At 39.9% G+C, this 20,337-nt stretch overlaps 2 protein-coding genes across 5 annotated transcripts in view; both read left to right on the forward strand.

Moving 5' to 3' along the window:
- The window catches only part of LOC147032202 (kinesin-like protein KIF26B), a 244,239-nt gene extending 234,544 nt beyond the window's left edge, over positions 1-9,695 (forward strand). The window contains exon 14 of the mRNA XM_085850516.1: positions 4,456-9,695. Within this exon, the coding sequence (XP_085706642.1) occupies positions 4,456-4,595 (140 nt within the window). The 3' untranslated portion in view covers positions 4,596-9,695. The remainder of the gene's footprint in view (positions 1-4,455) is intronic.
- A 1,427-nt stretch (positions 9,696-11,122) lies between these two features.
- The window catches only part of LOC147032203 (uncharacterized), a 124,037-nt gene continuing 114,822 nt past the window's right edge, over positions 11,123-20,337 (forward strand). For all 4 annotated transcript variants that reach the window (XR_015055075.1, XR_015055078.1, XR_015055076.1 and 1 more), the window contains exon 1: positions 11,123-11,263. The gene's annotated coding sequence lies outside the window, so the exon portion shown is untranslated. The remainder of the gene's footprint in view (positions 11,264-20,337) is intronic.

A 20,337-nucleotide genomic window follows, 5' to 3' on the forward strand; every position in this document is an offset into this window, starting at 1 on the left:
AGAAGATATGAGTTTTTGTTTATCATTATTTCAGGCACCTCTAAATTTCTGTTTTTTCTATGAAAGATACTTGAATATGTATTTCCCTTTTACACAACATTACTACCTTCTTCTATTCCCTTGTGTAAGTGGAGGTAGTCCATATTATAAATATGTTGCCAGATTTGTTATTTTCAGTCCAGTTGATTAATGTTTACATCTACATAGAATTACTTCTATTGAATGTGCAAAAGCCCTGAGGTCTTGAGACAAATCAAAACAAAAATCCATCTGAACATTAAAAAAAAACAAAAAAATTACCAACAAATTACTCCATGCAAATTCTTTTGTTTATTTTCATTCCTTATACACACACGAAAAACAGATCTGTCCTACATGTCCTGTCCGGATTTAATCATTTTATCTCGTACCTTTTTGTGCATGTCCGCAATACAGTTGTGCATTTCATTTTCTTCAGAAGTACTTGCAAACCATGGTTAATATGATTATAATTTAAAATCATTTTGCATTTTTAATACTTAATAATCAGATGATCACTTTGTTTCTCATATCCTACTATATGAATTGCTGAGTTTCTAAGCATTAAATGTTGGATCTTTGTGTAAAAATATGCTCAAACCTGTTGATTGTGTTATGAATGGCAATTTACACCAACAATCTGTATAGCGCATATAAAGCTGATGGAGAATTTTGTCCCATACAAAACGTGTCCCATACATAACATGTCCTTTGTTAACACTAATTAATCTCTCTTGAATACTGTGTATTTTTTTTTTCCGTAAGAGAATTTGTGATGAGTTATGCAGTGGTTTCAACCTTCTCCACACTGAAAATTCTGGTGAATGATAAAATACTTTCAGAGAACTTTGAACTTGAACATATTTCTTTGAAAAATCGTGTTTCTTGTGGTCCCCAACATGACGTGCCATGTTTTTTTTAATTACGTTATCATCCCAAAGACTCATGACATATAACTTATTGTGGGTATTCTTCTTGCAGATGTCCAACATTATAAAATAAATCAATGACTATCTTAATTGCTTTTCAAAGGGTTAAACTTACTAAATGTCCCATACATAACGTGCGCAAATTATTGGGTGCCCCAAAACATATTGATTAAATTTTTTTTTTAAATGACCGTTTTTACAGCCATTTTTCCCTGCTGTGCAGGGGTTAGGCTTTTTCTTGAGGCAATGTTTTTTATGGCCAGATGCCTTCCTGACGCCAACCCTAGTCACCTCTTACGACACACAGGGATATGGTACACCTATTCTAACCGGGGCATACACTGGGACCAGTACACTGGTACTCACTTCGCCGACCTCAGATGGATGACAGGCTGAGTCAACCCCCTGGTGTTAATTCAGCAGCCAACGGGGCTTGAACTCAGGATCCTGGGATCCCAAGCCACCACCCTAACCACTAAGCCAACATCAGGCTTACCCAAAACATATTGATTCATAAATTTAAATGGATGTAAGGTTGTCTTTTTATCTTTGTTTTTTATAGACAATGTCAAGGTTTGTATAAGAGATAACGCACAGAACGTATAACAATGGAAGCAGGAGACAAGAGGGATGGGAGAGAAGCACAAAACAGTGGGGTACAGAGACATTAGGAGATCTGTGGAAGGGAGAGGGATGGGGTGGGGTACACAGGGTAAACAACATGGATACTACAGGGACTTTCAGGAACGAAAGCAGGGAATATGAAAGAGGTGGATTTTGGGTGGATTAACGGGGGTAGAAAAGATCGTGGTTTTGAATGGGGAAAGATAAGAGATGGTGGTGAACACCTGTTTTGAAGGCTTGGAGGGAAGAATGGAATTGAACAGAGTGAGCGAGTTTATTCCAAAGGTGGGGAAAAAGAGGAATGAAAGAATGAAGGTGAGCAATGATTCTTGATTTTGGTAGTTTAACCAGAAAGAGGTTTCTGGTGGACCTTGAAGCCCTGCGGAAATATGGGCAGCACAGAGAGCAAACAGAGCAGGAGAGGGCGAGGCCAGAGAGAAAACAGGAGAAGACAAAAAGACCATCGACCTGCCTGTGGTGAGAGAGTGAGAGACCCAAAGACTCAACCTCATTGCAGAACATACCAATGTTCTTCAATGCCTTGGTTTCCACAGCATGAGGCCAAGAAAGGTGAGAGGCAGGAGCACCATCCCGGAGGGAAGAGCAGTATTCCATCAAGCTGCGGATGAAAGCTTTGTGTGTGGTCAGAAGTTCAGGTGTGCCAAGGAAGGACTTTGCATGACGGAGGATGCCCAATCGCCGACTGGCTTTTAAGGCCAGCTTGGAGATGTATGTTTCCCAGGAAAAATCATGGCAGATAGTGAGGCCCAAAAGTTTGAATGAAAGGACTTCTTCAAGAGGAATCTTGAGAAAATAGATGTGGGGGGTTTCCAGACAGTCCTTTTGGAGAGACATAGTAAGAGTGTGAGATTTGTCAGGATTGAAAGACATGTTCCACATGTTGGACCAGTTTTTATTTTATCCAGATCTGCAGTGAGCGAAGAAGCTGCTGCTTGCCCGTCAGAGGGATGACGGATGGAACGGCAGAGGGTGGAATCATCAGCAAATAGATAAAGAGGATTTTCCACAGAGTCGGAGAGATCATTGATGAAAATGAAAAAAAAGCACAGGGCCCAGAACACTGTCTTGAGGAACTCGGCTTGGACAGAAAGAGGGGATGAGAGGACTCCTTTAAGGGCCACACGTTGATTGTGACAGGAGAGAAAGTCTGCGAGCGAAGAGTGGAGATTTCCTTGGATACCAAAGGAAGAGAGTTTGGTGAGCAGGGCAGGGTGCCAGACCATATCAAAAGCATGTGATGTGTCTTGGGAGATGGCTCTGATCTCATGTCTGGCATTGAGGACATCCATTGTTGGGAAAGCAGGAGCTGCAAATCCAAGGTAAGGTCACCTGATCTGAATCCAAATTGATGATCGGAAATCAGACCATTGGAGAAGAGGAAGGATTTAATGTTGGAAGTGATGATGGATTCCATAACCATGCTCATAATTGGGAGAAGGGTGATTGGCCTGTAGTTGCAAAGATCTGTTTTGCACCTTTTTATGCAGAGTGGTAATGTTTGCTGATTTTCAAGCAGAAGGCAGATGACCTTGAGCAAATGAGAGGGTGAATAGAAGAGAGAGAGGATGAGGAAGAGCAGCAGAGCAGGTTTTTAGGACACGTGGACTGGTGCGCTCTGGACTGGTTGCAGAATCAGTGTCAACGTTTGACAGCAAACTCTCCACATTGTCAGGAGAAAAGGCCACAGAGTCCAGGAACACCACGGGTGTGACTAAGTAAGGCGGGTACAGAAAGCGATGGGTTTTGACACAAGATTTCGATGCAAACACCGAGTTTAGGCATTCAGCCTTTTCACGTGCAGTGTCAGCTGTGTGGCCATTTGAGGTAAGGGAGGGGATGGAGGGGGGAACATACACCAGAACCAGACTTAATTTGATGCCACCAGGATTTGGAGTTGGGAGACAGGTGTGAGAGTTCAGACTTGAGATTAGAAAGATGTTTCCTGGCTCTCCAGAGGTTAGACACACACTTGTTCCGAGCTTTGTGGAAGGAACTGAGATTGCATTCAGTTGGATTTGCCTTCCATGAGGTGAAGGCAAGTTGTTTCAGGACAACTGCCTCACCACAAGCTTCAGTGTGCCATGGGTGGGAGGAAGGGTAATACAACTGAAGACGAGAGGGGATAAATCTGTGATTGGTCAGTCAGTTCAGTTTATGTTCACTCAACAAAATTGAGCAATAATTAAAAATATCTGCACAACCATCCACTTGCTCTTAACAAAGCTCACAAATTTCTGTTTGCATTTAAAAAATGTCGTGAAATTGTGCAGTTGCTTTTGGTAAAGAAATGAATAGAGTGTATTTTTTAATGCATTGTACCCTCCCTTCTTATATAAAGCTCATTTGACGAAATGCCATTGATATCATTTTGAATTTTTGTGCTTTGTGAGTTAAAAGTGTAACTTTAAATGGGTTAAATGTTCAAAACTCTCTGCATGTCACGAAATACTTTATTCGTGCTTGTTTTGCTTCCATTTCTTAGCCATGTCCCCTCCTTCTTGCATTTCTCCTGTGTTTATAGCTCGACACCCGTGGTGTTGACTGTCGTTTTAGATATTTTATATTAGCTCAAGTTGACACCCTCACTTTCTTCCATTTTTTAAAATCGTGCGTCTGCCTCTTAATTTTTGTTTTTTTTCATGAGTCGTATATTATGTACAAAAGGTAATTATTTTAATGATGTCAACCCACAAGGTTTTATGCTCTACTTTTCCATTGATGTAAATGGATGTAAAAAGTTGTTTAAATGTATATGTGGTTTCATATACATATTTGTATTTCTTGCTCTGTTAGTTGTATACTGTGAAGGAAAGAAATTCTGCAAATCTTAGTTGTTTTTTTCTTTCTGTCATGTCTTTCACAGTTGAGCTGAACCCAGGTACCAATCGTGACTCGCCAGAGTTCTTGGAGCTGCTGGAGAGCGTCACATCTCGTCTGGAACAACGATTGAACCTTTGCAAAGCTCGCATCATGATCGTCACGTGCTTTGACACAGCATGTTGATGTTTCTCTTTGTTCCCAAGGAGAAGTGCAGATGTTAAAACATTTCCTGCTCTTCCAAGAAGTGCATCACATTGAGTACGGGCATTCTTTAAAACCCACAGTATTAACAATTGCATTTTAGCCACTGGTTATAGGATGAGGCAAATTTTACCATCAAGGTCCTAATTTTGAGAATACAAAATCTTGCATTTTTTTACTTTGCAGCAATGGTAAAATATACGATACAATACAAAGAAATTACTCAAGATTTGATGCATGTTAATTTGAAAGTTAGTGCTGCATTGAATTCTGTGCTGGGATTAGCAACCAACAGTATTGAATATTTTTGAAGGATTTTTCTTTTTTAAGTCATAACAATCAAAAGCAAAAGGGAATTTGTGGATTGTTTTTGATATGATCATGGTCATGACAAAAAAAAGTTGAGAATGTTGTAGCATGTAATAGGAAACGTTTGTGAAAGTTTGCAATGATTCAAGAAAAGCAATTAGATTCAAAATTTGAAATTTTGAACACCAATGCTGTGTTATATACAGGATCAAAAACACCTTTGGTGAAATCATAAGATGTTAACCACTTCATAACACAAAGTCTTTATCAACACTTATCTGTCTCTGAAGGTTTTACCGATAATTAATTGCAGACACAACTAATTGTCAGGTTTGTCTGCGTAAAAGTGCACTATACAGGGACCAAAAACACATAGACTTAAAAACATGTGATTTCTGTACAAGAAAAATCATAGTATTTATCAGTAGTTTCAATGTCCGTTTTGAAGAAATAACAAGGAAATAATTTCCAAAAAATGCATGCAATGTGATGTAATACATTATCTGGCTGGGAAAAGAAAAACTTTCATTGAACTTTTTGAAACTGCATTTTTCAAGCCATTTGAAAATCACGTTCAGCAAATGTGATGTATGGCTCGTAAAAAATTAACGGTGGCAGAAAGATAATCAAATGAATTCCACAAAGATGATAGTGTGATATGCAAAAAGTTGGTTTTGCGCTTGGAAACCTTTCAGATGGGGAAGAAAAAAAAAAAGACTTCAAACTGGAATGGCCTGGAAGTCATAAGTAACTTCAAAATAAATTATTGCACATTCCTGTGCAATTGCATCCAGTTTGAAAGCTTTTAAATGGCACATTAGTGTTGGGTAATATTTAGTGTTTTTGTTTAAAAACATGAACTATCAATATTTTAATGTAAGTGCCTTAAGTGTTACGTCACTAGTCAAAGTTTAAGAAATCATTCACACCCATGTTCGTAATTATTTAATGGTGCGCATCCACTCGCACGTCATGCTGTGATATAATCACTCAGAGACAAAACTATGCTATTGTATGTGCACATCATGAAATGGCATCAATACACAATCCTTCTTATGGTACGGCCATGAACCTTACATCCAAACTGAATGTGATGACATCACTCTAAATGGGATAATGGTCTTCAGCGAGGCTCTTCATGTAACCACGAGGGCTCGTTGAGAACTTTGAGGTCAATGTCTTGCAACATGAGCATGACATGGTACTGCTCAGGACATGTTTGGCTCAACACTCAAAGAAAGCTGAGCACTTTGATCAGCACAACCTTCTGTTGAATATGTAGTGTAATTCTCATCTTGGCTGGATTTTTATCCACATGATGTTCCCACTCTAAAATGTGCAAGCGGCCACTTGACAAAACGTTGATAGCTGGCCATCTCATCAAAGGCTTAACACGATAGGAAGGCAGCACTTCTAACAATTGCTTGCATAAAACTACCTGAGATCGAAATTATTGATTTTATGGTCTATTATAAAATAATTATCCCCAGGAGAGTTATAACTGCAGACTTAATGGATTTAGGCTGAGAAGTATTGACCTCATTTAAGCAGGATGGTTGCTTTTGGAGTCCTCGACACAATTATCATGGTTTTGAAGCACACTGATACTGGAATCTTCTTCCTGATATATTAACAACAGATTGAGACCAGTTTTAAGGCCCTAATTAATTCTACCAGTATAGTGTTGAGGTCAAAAATACAGTACTTCGTCATTTAATTTTTTTTATTAAAAAAAAAAGAAAAACCTTTGTGATGGTTGTGAATGTAGAAGATCGCATCCTTTTGAAGCCAAGCATTCCAGATGTTACTGTAGTTTCTGTAAAATGTCGTGCTGTTGTTGTCAACCCACGTGCATTCGTGCTGCATGCAAAGCGAGGTGCGTACGTCCAGTCGTGAACTTTGGCATGTGGTCTCTTCCTTATGAAAGTTAAACATAATGCATCAAAAAGCTGTTTACAGTAACGTTAAACACACCATACTATTCGGAGTGTAGAATCCAGATGCTTAAAAATTCCATACAATAGGAATGCGAGAATGTACATTTAATGGCATTGTGCTCGGCTGGCTTTTAAAGCTTTTTGGAAATGTGCAAGTTTGAAATTCAAAATGATAATCAATGGCGTTTCCTCCAATAAGATTTCTATAAGAAGGGTGTGGTGTACAATGCATTAAAGAATACACTCAATTCATTTCTTTTCCCAAAGCAACTGCACAATTTCACTGCATTTTTAAAATGCAAACAGAAATTTGTGGGCTTTGTCAGGAGCAAGCGGCTGGTTTTGCAGATATCTCCACAATTGAACTAGGACTTGCTGGGGACAAGTTCAATACACACAGCATGTAAATTGCATTGGCTTTCTTGTTTACCAAATTATTTTATAATAATGTGTTTTCCAAGACTGAAATATATGAAATTCATTTCAATAACGGCTATACACCTGTTTGTTTCCATGGATAAGGCATTAAAAGCTACAGATCCATTTGCGCCATATTAATTGTCTGGTCGGTTGAACAAAATGTGTACATAAGGACATTGTACAGACAAATAAATGAAACAGGATGCAAAGTTTTATCATTGTGAATACACACGGATCATTGTATGACATCTTCTGATGTTAGATCATGACATAATGAAAACCAAAATATAATAAAAGGAAATCATTTGAAAGTCATGAATGCATGGGCTGATGTTCATGAAACAGCAGTATGATGTTCACTAATCTTTTTCTGGATTAAGTTAGGAAGTTTAGAAAAGATAGTACTTTTCACATCACAAAATGAAAATGAGTTGTATTTATTAACTTGCTGAAACATTTCAGGTAATTTACTTTCTTAATAGTGACTTAACAATGCAAAAAATTGTGAAAGTGTCAAATGAGAGACATGTAGATACCAATGGCCGAATTTACGAGTCGTTTTGCGATCGGCTTGCTCACACACGCCTAACCTTTAAACGTTGACAAAATGTCAGAGCTAATTGCCCATCTAAATAGCAATTTATGAAGGGAGATAAACATTTTTTCAGTTGTGCACATCTAAGCAGACGATTACCCGATAATGTGAAACACCACACATATCTACAACATCCAAATGAAATGCACTAGTATGGAATCGCAGTGCTCTGGACAATTGTTGGAGAGGATTCAGTGCATTGCCCCTCACAGTAGGTTGCTCCATCTTACACAAGATTCAGCAGCCAACGAAATGATTCCTTCGAGAGTTTAACTCCGGACAACTTTGAGATTGTCATACTTCTCCAGAGGATTGCATCAATCCTCAAAGATTCTCAATACACGTTGGCCAACCGCCAGTTATTTCTATCCTCTTCTACCTCCTCTTGAGCTAACTCAAGCACTCCTAATGCATCCATATTCACTGTCCCATGTAAACTACCAATCATAAGCCATACAATTCTTATACATCCCTTTATGATAGTTATTCTCTGCAGACGACTGTAATTAGAAGTGTAACCAACTATCGTTTTAACTCGAGTATTTAGAAGTAATTTTCTGCAGACTACTATAATTAGAACTGCAACCAACTATAGCTTTAACTCTTGTGTTGAAGAAATTTTTTTTTGGAGACAACTGTAATTAGAAATGCAACCAACTATAGTTTTAACTTTAGTATTACGGAGTAATTCCCTGCAGACTACTGTAACAGACGATAGTTTTAACTCGAGAATTAAGGAGTAATTCTCCGCAGACTACTGCAATTACCTCCAACAACCAAAGGTGGACAGATGGAGGTTCTGTTTTCACCCCTGTCTGGCTGTTTGTTTGTTTGTGTGCACAACATCTCAAAAAAGTTGTGAACAGATTTGGACGAAAATTGGTGGGTGGGTTGGGTGTGTGACAAGGAAAAATTGATTCAACTTTGGTGAAGATCCAGATCCGATCATTTTTTAAGTGATTCTTCACCATTGAGTGATAGGGTTAAAATGTTATCTCAAAAAGTTATAGACGGATTCAGATTAAAGTAGGTGTAATATGGAATAGGCAAAGCCTAGAAGCCAACGTAGAATTCTTCTTACATTCGCTTCTTAAATATATCAAATTAAACAGTCTTTTTGCGATGAAAAAATAAATATTATATTCACAACAACAACTGTACCGCCAAGAACAGGATCTCATCTAAAAAAAAAAATATTACCTCAACATTATACCTCAACATTACCTTCACAACAACAATTTCACTGCCTAGAACAGGATTTCATGTGCAAAAATAAATATTACCTCAACATTACCTTCACAACAACAACGACACCGCCAAGAACAGAATCTCATCTGAAAAACTAAATATTACCTCAACATTACCTTCACAACAACAACTACACCGCCAAGAACAGGATCTCATCTAAAAAAATTAATAATACCTTAACATTACCTTCACAACAACAATTACACCGCCAAGAACAGGATCTCATCTAAAAAAATAAATATTACCTTAACATTACCTTCACAACAACTGCACCGCCAAGAACAGGATCTCATCTAAAAAAATTAATATTACCTCAACATTACCTTCACAACAACAACTGCACTGCCTAGAACAGGATCTCATCTAAAAAAAATTAATATTACCTCAACATTACGTTCACAACAACTACACCACCCAGAACAGGATCTCATCTAAAAAAATGAATATGACCTCAACATTACCTTCACAACAACAACTACACCGCCTAGAACAGGATCTCATTTAAAAAATATATATATATTACCTTAACATTACCTTCACAACAACAACTACACCGCCAAGAACAGAATCTCATCTAAAAAAGTTAATATTACCTCAACATTACCTTCACAACAACTGCACTGCCGAGAACAGGATGTCATCTAAAAAAATGAATATGACCTCAACATTACCTTCACAACAACAACTACACCGCCCAGAACAGGATCTCATTTTTAAAAAAATATATATATTACCTTAACATTACCTTCACAACAACAACTACACCGCCAAGAACAGAATCTCATCTAAAAAAAAATGAATATTACCTCAACATTACCTTCACAACAACAACTACACCGCCAAGAAGAGGATCTCATCTAAAAAAATTAATATTACCTTGACATAACCTTCACAACAACAACTACACCGCCAAGAACAGGATCTCATCTAAAAGAAAAAAAATTACCTTAACATTACCTTCACAACAACAACTGCACCGCCAAGAACAGGATCTCATCTAAAAAAATTAATATTACCTCAACATTACCTTCACAACAACTGCACTGCCGAGAACAGGATGTCATCTAAAAAAATTAATATTACCTCAACATTACCTTCACAACAACAACTTCACTGCCGAGAAGAGGATCTCATCTAAAAAAATTAATATTACCTCAACATTACCTTCACAACAACAACTTCACTGCCGAGAAGAGGATCTCATCTAAAAAAATTAATATTACCTCAACATTACCTTCACAACAACTACACCGCCTAGAACAGGATCTCATCTAAAAAAAATTAATAGTAGAAGTGAACGTTGAATTCTTCTTACATTCGCTTCTGACTTTACCTACAACTTGTTCACAACTGTATACGCAATTTCCGGTTACTTCGGAATTAGCGATCAAATAACGTAAATCACGATTAAAAATTATTTTTTGATGATGCGGGAGATATCTTTATTAAAATCAGTGGAGGAAATATACACCATGTCTGATATTTGGGTCTTTCATGTCTCCGACGATGCCTTTATCTCCCAGCATGCATCATTCCCCTTGTTAAAAACTGGAAACAAAAAAAAAACCAGAAGCAAAAAAAAAACGGAAGCAAAATGGTCATAGCCAACGACACGGATTCACAATTGCCAGGGTATTGTGTTATTTTTGTTGTTTCCTATTCTCTCATGTGCACACGTTAAGTAATATTCACAAGATAGAAATAAAACCCAATCGTGTTTATACACCGCACAGCGTTTAACAACAACCGGAAGCAAAAGGTCATAGCGAACTCCACGGATTCCAAATAGCCAGGGGTATTGTGTTGTTGTTGTTGTTGTTGTTGTTGTTGTTGTTGTTGTTGTTGTTGTTGTTGTTTCCTATTCTCTCATATGTACACTTTAAGTATGAAGCTCACTGCGTTCATTATGAATTGGTTAGATGACAAGAACAAGCCGAGTTGTTCAGGTGAATCCAGGTGAAAGCTATGATCCCTTATTGATTGCACCTGTTAAATCCACTTCAATCAGTGCAAATGAAGGGGGAGGAGACTGGTTAAAGAAGGATTTTTAGGCCTTCAGATGATTGAGACATCCATTGTGCATGTGTGCCATTCAGTGGTTGAATATGCAAGACAAAAAGATTTAAGCACCTTTGAATGCGGTAAGTAGTACGTGACAGGCGCACCGGTTTGAGTGTGTCAAGAACTGCAATGCTGCTGGGTTTTTCATGCTCAGTTTCCCGTGTGTATTAAGAATGGTCCACCACCCAAAGGATATCCAGCCAGTGGTTGAAAACGGCTCATTCATGAAAGAGGCCAAATTAGGCTGAAACAAATAGTGCAGAGCAACAGACTGGCTCCAGTTAGTCAAATGACAGTCCAGTACAACATTGGTGCTGAAGACCCATGAAAGAATGCACAACTCGTACCTTGACACAAATTGGGTATGGCAGCTGTCTGTCCAGAGTTCCACTTCTTTCAGCAAAAAAAAAAAAAAAAACACAAGAACATGTGGTTGCAGTGGGCTGAGGAATGAAAACACTGGACACTCGAGAATTGGAAAAACATTGCCTGTTCTGATGAATTCAGGTTCCTGCTGATTCACGCTGATGGGAGGACTAGGGTATGGAGAAAACCACATGGAGTACACGCATCCATCCTGCCGTGTGTCAACATTGCAGGCTGGTGGTGATGGTTTGATGGTGTGGGGTGTGTTTTCATAGCACACATTGGGCCTCTTGATAATAGTGGAGCAACGTTTGAATGCCGCAGGAGATCTGAACATCATTGCCAATCAGGTGCATCCCTTCATGGCAGCAGTGTATCAATCTGCGAATGGATTTCTTCAGCAGGATAATGCCCCATGTCACAAGACGAGGATTGTTCAGGAATGGTTCCACGAACAAGACTGAATTCAGCTTAGCGCAGTGGCCTGCCCAGTCACTGGATCTCAACTCAATTGAGCATCCGTGGGATGACATGGAATGAGCTATTCGGAGTACAGATCCACTACCAGCCAACTTTACACAACTGTGGGAAGCATTGGAGTCAACATGGACCAACATCCCTGTGGAACACTTTCAACACCTTATAGAGTCCATGCCCTGTCTAATTGAAGTTGTACTGACGGAGTGCAACTCGATATTAGGAAGGTGTTCCTCATGTTTTGTACACTGAGTGGATATTTAAAGGTGTGTGTGTGTGTGTGTGTGTGTGTGTGTGTGTGTGTGTGTGTGTGTGTGTGTGTGTGTGTGTGTGTGTTTTGTTACACGTGGTCTCCAAGCCTCGGAACGAGTGTCCCTTGAAGACTCGAAGGGGAGCATGGCAGACAATTAAAACGATCACTTTGAACTTTTCTGTCAATTGACAACCAGCAAATGACATAAAACAGAAGGAACTTTAAAATTTAATTTATTAAACCCCACCATTAAAATGCGCCAATATCATTCAAGCAGATTCAATTGGAATTCAATCACAGTAATTCATCTCGATTCAATCACAATTAATCACCATCAAACCTCAGTAACTGTAAAATTCCGCACATGAAATACAAGTCACATACAATGCTTTTTCAAACTTAACCAAAGTAGCGCACATATATTTCCAATGCCGTTACATATACTTCCACAACTCTTAGAAAGGCCAGTTCCCTTTATGAAAGCAACTCCACACTCACGTTTTAAAGGATTCATGCCATGAATCAAAGTCAGAATCTTGCAGTGTCCGAACGTGCAATTGATGAACCTTGTTGTGTTGAAACGAACATGCAGATGAACATTCAACCTTGTATATGGAGTGCGTGAGCCCCGTGGGAATGATCTCTCAGTAAGGAATCTCAATGCAACCCCGGTCGTACTGTGAGAAGGAGTGCGGAGGTGGGACGATCTTGATGGGAGCTGCCCAAAGAAGCTGTCGGCGTGGGCTGTCAACATGGAATTGTTTTTTCACCCTGAGTGCTGCGTTGGCGACTCGTGAGCACAACCAGTCTGCCAGCAGGAGTGAATCCAAACACCGGCAAGGTGCACTGGATCACAATCAGGTCTGTGGTCAACGTGAATTCAATTGTACAATGCTCACAATGCCATCACAGCGTGTCCCTGCTTTGCACCGTTCGTTTGGCCCTTGCTAGGCAACACGAACGTCTCTGCGTTCTGCCATTCCAAGGCTCCGTACGCTGCTGGAGCTGGATCTCTGGTTCACCTCCAAGACCTCCTTCATGTTGCTTCTGCCGAACGCTCATCGCTTCACCTTTTTATGGCAACCACGCAAGGTCAATCCCGACACAAGGCGACATACTGTCTAAATTCAAAGATTGACCGAATATTGACCATTGGTTCAGCGCAATGCTTTTCCGAAACAAATCTGTCACCCAATCCAGTTCTCCCCAATGTAGGATTGAAGTTGTCACGTTACTCTAACATTGTAACCTCACCAAAAGTCATCCTCAAAGTTCTTTTGATAATCCATCTTGATGTGAATGCCCATGACACTCAGTCGTCTGTGCACACGCCCTTTCCCTCCAATACGTATCACATTTATTTAATTCACTGTATCTCCAGTTGCCTTTCTCACAGTTACTCTCAGAATAATGTAATGCAAGTTGTCTTTGACACAATACTTAACATTTCCAATTATATAGGCTTTACTAATCCGTAACACCTCCACACAGAAAAAGCAGAGAGTACGACCTAAAGAAGGACTCTCTGATCCTCTACATAAGATAAACAACAACAAATCAGCTTTAAGGATTAAAATAAAGCAACAAAAGAACAATGCAGCTGAATCCCCCATAGTCTATAAGAACAATTCCAAAGTTATTCTGCTCTACACAAAGCATCTGCAATGACATTGTCTTTGCCCTTTGATGTCTAATCTCCATACTTCATTCTTTGTCGGTGCAGCAACTACAAGTAGCACAGGTGTGGCAACAACCTCTCCCTCTGGCTGTTCTCTGTCATGATACCCTTTTTTCATGTTTATGTGACACAGTCACTTCTGCTTGCATCTCCCTGGAGTCTGCACGACATGATTAGTCTCACTGACTTTTCGTTCAATGAGGCAAGGTCCAAAATACCTTTCCTGTAAAGGTTGCCCTGCAATTGGCAGTAACACCAAAACCCAATCACCAAGACTAAATTCTCTGTCCTTGGAACACAAATCATGCCTTTCCTTAATTTTGTCCTGTGTTCTTTTTAAATTCTCTTTGGCTATTTCCTGTGCCTTTGCCAATCTCTCTCTGACATCAGACAGTAATCCAGCAAATTTACCTGTGACTCCTCACTTCGCCACTGTTCCTTCAAAAGCTTCAATGGTCCTCGCACATTATGTCCAAACATCAGTTCAAAAGAATTGAATCCCAACGATTTCTGAACTGACTCTCTGATAGCAAACAACAATCAGTGTACTCCTACATCCCAATCCTTGTCACACTTAATCATGTTTTTCAAAGTCTGATGGAACCTTTCCAGAGCCGCTTGTGACTGGGCGGTACGCACTCGACTGAACCCGTTTCACTCGCAACTGGCGCAAAAACTGTTGGAAAAGGTTTGACATGAAATTCGAGCCCTCATCAGATTGTACAACCTTTGGAAAGCCCACTAGTGTAAAGACCTTAACCAATGCCTTGACAATGTTTAACACTGAAATTCACCTGAGAGGTATCGTGTCTGGAAATCTGGTGGACGCACACATAATTGTCAACATGTTCTGATTACCTGCCTTTGTCTTGGGCAAGGGACCAACACAATCAATGATAACCTGACTTAAGGGTTCATCAAATGCTGGAATGGGTTTAGTGGTGCCATGGGAATGTTTTAATTAGATTTCCCCACCATCTGGCATGCATGACAAGATTTACAAAACTTTGCCACATCACATCGCAAACCCAGCCGAAATATATTTGCCCAAATTTTATCACAGGTCTTATTCATCCTGCGGTGACCTGCCAATGGTATCTCATGCGCTAAGTTCAGCATCTCATTCCGTTGCAGTTTGGAACAACAATTTCATAACGAATGCTCCGTTCATCATCTGCAGGTAAATTAGGTGGTCTCCACTTTCTCATCAGCACCCCATCTTTCTTAAAGTAACAAATTTGGCACCTTGACTGCGTCCTGCTCTGTGAGAGCTTTAAGAACTAACCTTTGTAGCTCCGCATCCTGCAATTGTTCCTGTATAAGTCTCTCTCTGCTGAGACTCGACTTTTCTGATTGACTTTCAGATTTCTCTTCTGGTCCACGACCATCACTCACTTTACTGGCAGTAACCTCATCACCAACTTGGTCCATAAAGGTTCGATCTCGTGTAAATGTGGTTTCTACGTCCATGTCCTTTTGCATTGCACTCTCTTCTGCATGCTTCCTGGACCTAGAATGAGTTACCACACATGTCGACATCAGATCAGGAACCTCCTTTTCTTGTGATTCTGCATAATTCTCAACAATCGATTCTTCCACCATTCTTTACTCCACATCACTATTTCGTTTCCCTCCAACAAACTTTGCATAACCACCACTGATAGGCGAGCTTTCCTGTAAACCTTTTTGTATGGATCTCATTCCTGAACTCGGTTACGGTCACTGTCCAAGTTACTCCTCTTTGGAAAACCCAGTTTTTAAAATAGAATTTGTGAGTTAACGCGTAATTGTCGGCCGCTGTGGCTGCGGTGTGCAATTCATCTACCTTCCCTTTGTCCAAAAGCATTCGAATGTCAGAAGGCATGCACTGCTTGTACTCCTCCACAAACATCAGCTGATTTAACTTATCACAGTCGTTAACAATTTCCTTGTAACTACATCACCTGTGGAACAAAGTCTCTCTTTCCCGAGCAAATTCCACATACCTTTCACTCTCTTTCTTCCGACACTGCCGAAACTTATGTCTGTACATCTTTGGGACCAACTCAAAGGCTTTCATAATGGCAGCTTCCACCTCATCATCCTGGGTCCACACATCCATCGGGAAAGCCAAGTATACCTCCTGAGACTTACCGACAAATACACTTTGCAATAACATAGTCCAATACTCCTTAGACAACTGCGATGCATGTGCTACTTTTTCAAAATGCAAAAAAGTACCCGTCTACCTCCATTTCCTGAAAGAGTGGAACAAGTCTCACCTGTCTGGTGAGGTCCCAAGACTTTTTGACTAGTCATCTGAGGTGTTCGAATAGGCGCAGTTTGCATTCCCTTCTCGATTTCCGACTCTCGTATCCTCGGCTGTTCCTGCACCTCTTGTTTCATAATCTCCAGCTCTTTCACCCACAACTCCGATTCTCTATCCTTTTCCCCCTCTCTCTCTTGCAATTCTCTGTCCATTTTGCAGTCCCAATGCTCTTATCTCTAACTTTTTGCAATTCCACATTATCGTCCCGTATATAATTGAAATGCAGTGTCACGCAAAAGTTTCTTTTCAACTAAATAGCTTAACACCAACACCAGTACTTCTGCTCTCTTTAAACTAGGCTTAACCTCAAATTCACAATGTCGAGCCAAGTCTACCAACTCAAATTTCTTTAGCCCACTCAGTTTCTCCACACTCATGCCATAGTGATCGTTTGTGGTTTCACCTGGTTATTTTAATCATTTCAGAAATACCATTAGCAATCCGAGTTCTTTTTAAATGAACCCCAATGCGTTTTTATGAGGTCTTATCCCAAAAAAGAATGCAATGTCAGTTATAAGTTTAAATCAGTCGAACCCCACAATTTCTCTTATGGGTTTCTCTGAACACACCCACAAATCCTAGTGCAGAGTGGTCCAAGTACTGAATTGTTCTTATGGATTAAAGATCAATCCCAGACAAGCCCCCAATTTTCTGTTCTATGTGGTCTTCAAGCCTGGGAAGGAGAGTCCCTTGAGTATTTACAGGGGAGCACGGCAGAAAATTAAAACGATCACTTTGAACATTTCTGTCAATTGACAACCAGGTAACAACCAGCACACGACGTAAAACAGAGGAAACTATTAAATGAATCTTTTTTTTTATTCCCACATTAAAAAAATTGTTATATTATTTTATGACACCAATTATTGTGGGAGTGGCTCAATTCTAAGAATTCCCACAAATGGGGAGTAAGTTACTATAATATTCAAGCATAATGCTAGTTGAAACCTCATGGCTTTCCATTCAGCAGACAGGTGTTTGGAGAGGATCATGGTGGTTTTAGGGTTCAGCTGTTTAAGTTTTTAAATCTCCATCCAGCCTTTGTGGGAAAAGTTTATATAATCGGCCCATTTTTATCAGCTCTGTTTTGGAAATGTTTTTGCAACAATCCTTTTGGAAATCATGCCAATGTGTTAGAAACAGGATGGAAAGAAAGACCCTTTTGGAAATCAAGCCAGTGTGCTACAGACAGAATGGAAAGAAAGACCCTTTTGGAAATCAAGCCAGTGTGCTACAGACAGAATGGAAAGAAAGACCCTTTTGGAAATCATGCCAGTGTGCTACAGACAGAATGGAAAGAAAGACCATTTTGGAAATCAAGGCAGTGTGCTTCAGACAGGATGGAAAGAAAGACCCTTTTGGAAATCATGCCAGTGTGAGTCAGACAGGATGGAGAGAAAGACCATTTTGGAAATCAAGCCAGTGGACTACAGGCAGGATGGAGAGAAAGACCCTTTTGGAAATCAAGCCAGTGTGCTACAGACACGATCGAAAGAAAGACCATTTTGGAAATCAAGCCAGTGTGCTGGAGACAGGATGGAGAGAAAGACCATTTTGGAAATCAAGCCAGTGTTCTACAGACAGGATGGAGAGAAAGACCATTTTGGAAATCAAGCCAGTGTGCTACAGATAGGATGGAGAGAAAGACCATTTTGGAAATCAAGCCAGTGTGCTACAGATAGGATGGAGAGAAAGACCATTTTGGAAATCAAGCCAGTGTTCTACAGACAGGATGGAGAGAAAGACCATTTTGGAAATCAAGCCAGTGTTCTACAGACAGGATGGAGAGAAAGACCCTTTTGGAAATCAAGCCAGTGTGCTAAAGATAGGATGGAGAAAAAGACCATTTTGGAAATCAAGCCAGTGTGCTACAGATAGGATGGAGAGAAAGACCATTTTGGAAATCAAGCCAGTGTTCTACAGACAGGATGGAGAGAAAGACCCTTTTGGAAATCAAGCCAGTGTGCTAAAGATAGGATGGAGAAAAAGACCATTTTGGAAATCAAGCCAGTGTGCTACAGATAGGATGGAGAGAAAGACCATTTGGAAATCAAGCCATTGTTCTACAGATAGGATGGAGAGAAAGACCATTTTGGAAATCAAGCCAGTGTTCTACAGACAGGATGGAGAGAAAGACCATTTTGGAAATCAAGCCAGTGTTCTACAGATAGGATGGAGAGAAAGACCCTTTTGGAAATCAAGCCAGTGTGCTTCAGATAGGATGGAGAGAAAGACCATTTTGGAAATCAAGCCAGTGTGCTACAGATAGGATGGAGAGAAAGACCATTTGGAAATCAAGCCAGTGTTCTACAGATAGGATGGAGAGAAAGACCCTTTTGGAAATCAAGCCAGTGTTCTACAGATAGGATGGAGAGAAAGACCATTTGGAAATCAAGCCAGTGTGCTTCAGACAGGATGGAGAGAAAGACCATTTGGAAATCAAGCCATTGTGCTTCAGACAGGATGGAAAGAAAGACTTTCTTTTATTTATATTGCCTGGGTGCAATCCATCCTGGTGAAAACCATGGCACCATGGTTCCTCTTTCAATCCTATCTTCTCGCTTTAGAAAACAACTGAATTGCCTTGTGTTTACTTGTGAACCACATCCATTAGTTTGTTATTGAAGAGCAAGATTCCTATGGGATTAACAAGAATGTTTCTTTGTTGCTCTTCTTACATTTCAATCGATAGACGTGTTTGTAGTCTTCATAATGTGGGCTTTTCTATGGAGTTGGGAAACTGTCAGTCAGCCAAAGTGATCCATTATTAATGATGCAGTACCCCTCCCTGAGTGGTGGCTCTTTGCCTATATTTTTATGACTGTGAAGGCAGCCGTTCCTGAACTGAACATGCACAGAACTGAAATAGTACTGTCTGCTTGTAAAAAAAAATAAGGAGGGAAATGTTAGGACTGTGGAGCATTACAGTTTATGGAAATCTTGTCTGCCAATGTATTTGTTATTACCCTATAGTGTAAAATAAAAATTGCAAAATGAATTCAAGGAATATGAGTGGAGGCAAAATGCATGATAAATACACTAACATTTTTTAGGGAATTGTAACTAAACTCTCATTGCACGCAACCCTCGAGCCTGGTGTTGGCTTAACGGTTAAGGTGGCTGGTTTCAGATCTTTGGATCTCGAGTTGGGGTCCTTGTCCTAACGTCGAATTAACACCAGGTGTGTTGACACAGCCTGCCACCCTTCCGAGGTCAGCAAAATGAGTAACAGCTTACCTGGTAACAGGGTTACTGGCACTGCATCAGCAGCACAGCCATGCCCCCCCAGAGAATGATGCAGCCAAGGAGCCACAGGCTGCACACGGATAAATGAAAAGAAATGCAACTCTCATTGGTGGGAATGGTCGTAGAAGAAGATAAAACAGGCTGAGAAGTTTATATTCTAAGCTTGATAGAAGACAGGCAATGTAAAAACAAATTATATGCACTTGGGATCGGTCATGCAATTGAATATGACCAGAATGATGCAAATGCTTGGCTAATATAGAACATTCAAAGCATTTCAACTTCAAGGTAACACAGTGATGCATTCAACAAAATAAGATTCGAGGAGTTATGTACGATCACCATTTTAAACAACCCATTGAGACTCCATAGACAATGGGAATTGGTCATGGGAAGGATTTAACATTGCAATGAACTTTCGCACCGAAGCACAGAAAGGCAGTCAAAACAAGGTCAAAACTTCAAATCTGTAACACGACAAGAATGATGCATTAAATAATATTATAAAATGCGAGATTTAAACGATCATTGTTTTGCAAAACATGGTGGTTAAAATACACTATAGGCTTGGCAAAGTTCAAGATCTCCTCGAGGTCGAGAATTCCAGCAAAGTGATCGTTTGGCACTGGCGATCAATAATGCTTGTTGTTCAAACAAAACAAGTCAGTTTACAGAGTTCTCACAATGTGAAACAGTGAAGAGAGCTTATCCTTGTTGAAATTACAAAAGAGTGACTTACAGTTCGTGACCCCCAAACGTGTTCCAAACATTCAGTGTTGATGTGACAAAGTGTTCTCTGTGAGTGTTAAAGATGGAGTGCAGCTGT

This window comes from Eptatretus burgeri, chromosome 2, assembly GCF_056783735.1.
Source record: "Eptatretus burgeri isolate ZD-2024b chromosome 2, Ebu_testis_v1, whole genome shotgun sequence".
Taxonomy (NCBI): domain Eukaryota; kingdom Metazoa; phylum Chordata; class Myxini; order Myxiniformes; family Myxinidae; genus Eptatretus; species Eptatretus burgeri.